The sequence below is a fragment of the Myotis brandtii genome, unplaced genomic scaffold (genome assembly GCF_000412655.1).
Source record: "Myotis brandtii unplaced genomic scaffold, ASM41265v1 scaffold455, whole genome shotgun sequence".
Taxonomy (NCBI): domain Eukaryota; kingdom Metazoa; phylum Chordata; class Mammalia; order Chiroptera; family Vespertilionidae; genus Myotis; species Myotis brandtii.
In genome coordinates this window covers 900,395-905,217 of record NW_005367384.1, presented here as the reverse complement: position 1 = coordinate 905,217, position 4,823 = coordinate 900,395, and the positions used below count along the sequence as shown (strand labels likewise).

General features: G+C 40.1%; 1 protein-coding gene across 1 annotated transcript in view; it reads right to left on the bottom strand.

Moving 5' to 3' along the window:
- Window positions 1-1,415: 1,415 nt before the first annotated feature.
- LOC106727609 (chromosome unknown open reading frame, human C7orf55) overlaps window positions 1,416-4,823 on the bottom strand; it is a 5,090-nt gene continuing 1,682 nt past the window's right edge. The window contains exon 3 of the mRNA XM_014546704.1: window positions 1,416-1,726. Coding sequence (XP_014402190.1) covers window positions 1,523-1,726 — 204 coding nt within the window. The 3' untranslated portion in view covers window positions 1,416-1,522. The remainder of the gene's footprint in view (window positions 1,727-4,823) is intronic.

The following is a 4,823-nucleotide window of genomic DNA, read 5'->3' as shown; positions in this document are numbered from 1 at the left end:
CGTAACAGTATTAGAATAGTACGTGTGCCAGAAGAGGCAGAAATAAAGAAAGGAATAGAGGTGTTTGAAGAAATAATGATAGAAAACTTCCCTAGCCTGGTAAAGGAAAAAGTCACACAGTGCAGGAGGCACAGAGAACCCCAAAAAAGAAGAACCCAAACAGACTTACACCCAGACACATCATAATTAAAATGCCAAAAATTAAAGACAAAGAGAGAATCTTAAAGGCAGCAAGAGAAAACTGTTACATACAAAGGAGTTCCCATAAGGCTGACACCTGATTTCTCATCAGAAACTCTACAGGTCAGAAGGAAATGGCATGAAGTACTCAAGGTAAGCAAGGATCTGAGACCCGGATGACTATATCCAGCAAGACTATCATTCAAAATAGACAGTCAAATAAAGAACTTCCCAGACAAAAAAAGGCTAAAGGAGTTCATCACCACCAAGCCAGCATTATAAGAAATGCTAAAGGGAATGCTGTAAGAGATTGCTGAGAAGAAACAGAGAGAAACCTAGCCATACAGAATTAAAATGGATATAAATAAGTACCGCTCAATAATAACCCTACATGTAAGTGGATTAAATGCTCCAATCAAAAGCTGTAGGGTAGCTGAATGGATTAAAAAAAAAACATGACCCAACTATATGCTATCTACAAGAGACCCATCTCAAAACAAAAGACACACACAAGATGAAAGTGAAGAGATGGAAAAAAAATTTCCATGCAAATGGAAAAGAAAGAAAAGCTGGAGTAGAAATACTTATATCCGACAAAATAGACTTTAAAAGAAATCATGCTAAGCAAAATAAGCAAGTTGGAGAAAGAGAAATATCATACAATCTCACTCAGTTGTGGAAAATAATGAACAAGATAAACTGATGAACAAAATTAGAACCAGAGTCATAGAAGCATGGAACAGACTGTACAACCTATGAGGGAAGGCGGGGGTGATGGGGTAAGAGATCAACCAAAGGACTTGCATGCATACATATGAGCAAAACCAATGGACACAGACAATAGGGGGGCTGAGGGCTTGTGCTTGGGGGAGGTGGTGGTGGGGGAGAGGTCAATGAGGGGAAAAAAGAGACTCATGTAATACTTTAAACAGTAAAGAATTAAAAAAAATATAGAGCCAGAGGGGGGGAAAATATTCTAGAAGTAATCCTGTTATTTGCAGATTTTTAATATTTCCTACAACTTTTGGGATACCATACTATGTTAGTACAGTGTTGGTAATATTATTAAACTTAAAATCCTTTTATTCTTGAAATATTAATGTTTATTGCATGTAACATCATATTTAAAATTGTTTATCTTGAAGTATTGTTTATTGCATGTAACATTATTATATTTAAGATCATTTTTCTTGAAATAAAAAAGACTTAAAAAAAGAAACACTTGGACAACAAAATTACAGAGAAAAACACTAAACTTTAAATAAAATTTAATGATAAATACATATCGATAGAAATAATTAAATTCTTGTATGAAGGCAGCATCCAAGGAATCTCTTCATTTTCATGGCTCCCAGCCCTTCCCTCCGGGCTGATGGGGCAACTTGAGACCCACCAAGCCAGCTGCCTCCTCCACTGAGCGCTCACCCTTCCCATGAAATTCCTGATGAAGGGCCACATGTTCACGGACGCTACGGAGGAGGCAGAGATAGGTGGCAGCTTGGAAATGAAGCTCATGTTGGGCTCTGCACAGCTTCTCACTGGTGACCTAGAGAAGTAGCAAAGTCAGATGCTTTATCAACAGCCCAGCTAAAGGCCAAAGAGTAAGATATAATAAACATTCTCTAGAATGAAGGAAAATTGCAGAGAGGAAATAGAAACCTGTATTTGTGTATACTTAATAGATATATAGAGGAACTCTATAATTGTGATGATTAGGAAAGCTGACCTCCAGTTCACAGACAAGTTTTACACCAGGTGGCTCAGTTGGTTAGAGCAACGTCCCAATATGCCAACGTGTCAGGTTCCATGCCGTGAGGGCATATACAAGAAGCAAGCAATGACTGCATAAGTGGAAAAACAAATTGATTTCTGTCTCTCTTTCTAAAATCAACAAATAAAACTTTTTTTTAAAGGTGGGAAGAAAAAAAGAGTTTTACAAAGTTTCACTGGGATGTTTCATTGAGTGACTGCACATTTTAGAAGAAAGTCATCTAGTTTCAATTCTCTCATTTTACAAATAAGAAAACGAAAGCCCAGAGAGGCTGGGTGGTTGGTTAATGGCAGAGGTGGGTAATTATAATCAGGTCATGATCATTAATATCACTTCAGAAATATAATGTAGAACTTTCTCCCCTTCAAACCAATGAAGGGCTGCTTCTTATGACTGTGGACTTCAGTTAATATGGAATATGCCTTTCATTTCAATGAAAACTTAAAACTTATTTTGTCTGTAAAGTAATAGCTTTGTCCTCAATAGTAATGAAATGGTTTTGCATATAAAATATGTATATATGCATATTACTTGTACTCACTCTTACAATTTACTTATCCACCTGAAAAATCTGGATTTTTGATAACCTTAAGAAGCTGGAGACTTCATAGCCATTCTGAAGTTCTCTAAACCCTGTTTCTTCTTCATCATAATTTCCAGATGAAGGAAATTATTTCACTGTTCTTTACTTGACTAGTTTTGAGGTTGTGAGAAAGGGGCAGGAAGGTAGAGATGGAGATGTGTACATAGCCTCAAATGACTTAAGGAGCCCTGTCCAGTGTCCATTAATCTCTGGCACCACTGCCTACAGAATCCCCTTTCTTTAACCTTTATTTAAATACCTAGGGTTGGAATCTGAAAACTAGAGTGTGGCTTAAGATCTGCAGATCACATATGGGAAAATGCTACTCATAAGCTGCTCAAAAAGGCAAAATTCATCTGCTTCAATAAACTTAATTTTTTTTTTTTTTTAGAGTGGGAGGGAGAGAGAAACATCAATGTGAAAGAGATAGATTGATCAGTTGCCTCCCGTATCTGCCCTCACTGGGGATTGAACCCTCAACCTAGGTATGTGTCCTGGCTGGGAATCAAACCCGAGACCTTCCGGTGCACGGGCTGACACTCCAACCAACTGAGCCACACTGGCCAGGGCAATCAATTAAAAAAAATTTTTTTATAATTAAAAATTTAAGATTAATACCATGTCAAACATCAGCAAAGGGTAATACCCACGTGTATAAACCTAAATTAATAGGATTTGAAACAAGAATTATATGTTAGTAAAGGACAGTGGTTCTCAACCTTCCTAATGCTGCGACCCTTTAATACAGTTCCTCATGTTGTGGTGACCCCCAACCATAAAATTATTTTCTTTGCTACTTCATAACTGTAATTTTGCTACTGTTATGAATCATAATGTAAATATCTGATATGCAGGATGTATTTTCATTGTTACAAAATGAACATAATTAAAGCATAGTGATTAATCACAAAAACAATATGTAATTATGTATGTGTTTTCTGATGGCCTTAGGCGACCCCTGTGAAAGGGTCATTCGACCCCCCAAAGGGGTCGCGACCCACAGGTTGAGAACCACTGGTATAGGACAAGAGAATACTGACCTTGATTTAGGCCTTAATCATAAGGAGTCTGAAGACAAGGGTCAATCAAAATGTAACAGTATGCCTTGCCAGTGTGTTTCAGTGGACAGTGTTGGCCCTCCTACGGAAGGTTTCCGAGTTCGAATCCCAGGGAAGGGCATGTACCTGGGCTGCAGGTTCAATCATCAGGAGGCAACTAGTTAATGTATCTCTCTCACATTCATCATTCGCTCTCTCTCCAACGCCCTGCCTCCCATCCTTCCACTCTTTTTAAAAAATCAATCCCCAGGTGAGGGTTAAAAAAAACAACAAAAACAGTAAATGAATCATGAGAGAGACCAAAAGAGCCCGGCTGGCGTGGGTCAGTGGTTGAGCGTGGACCTATGAACCAGGTCAGAGCACATGCCGGGTTAGGGGTTGCAGGCTCCATCACAGTGGGTGCAGGGGGCAGCAGATCAATGATTCTCTTGTCAGTTCCTAATATTATGACCTTTGAACAATTAGCTAAATTTTAGTTCTGACATTTTGCATTCTAACTCCCATGGCTCAGAAATTCAATATTTAGGTTAATGATCTCCAGTTTCCCACATTGTTCAAAGGACGGCAAGTTTCCTTCCACAGAGCCAAACTGACTCCAATTTATTATTTCTGAGATAGGCTGCAATCTCTCTCCAAGCCAGACCCTGACTTCAAAGGCGTTCATTAATGGACTCTAGTTTGGGAAGTAGGGAACCTACATTTTAGTTCTCATACGTGTCCTTGGAAGGGTCACTGTCCCCGAGTCTCAGCTGCCCCATTTGAAAAATGAAACTATCTTTCATCGCTCTTGCCCAAGGGTGATATGGAGTGTGGATTTCTCAAGTATGTTTTCCCACATGTTGCTATTTATCAGCTACATAAGAACAAAATGTGTCTGGACATACATGGCGCTCATGTCATAACTGACAGTGCAACCTCATTACAAGTTCCTGGTTCCGTTCCACGAGGCGCCACCCGTTCGGAGCAGGGGATACAACGTCAGGTAAACAGTTCCCGATCCTCAGGAAGCTCCCAATACTTCATGTCCTATTAGTTTCTCTTTCTGCCTCAAAACTTGCTTCTGAGAATCGCTTCACCGGGGAAAGGGCAGGAAATGAAGAGATGCGGCGGCGGCGGGGGACCCCACCCGCCCCGGGGCGTCCACCTCTTCTCTTTCCCTCTGACTCTCTCCTTCATTCTGCAAATGCGGCCAATGAAACCCTCGGGGCCGGCTCCACCCCGGCCCCTGCGC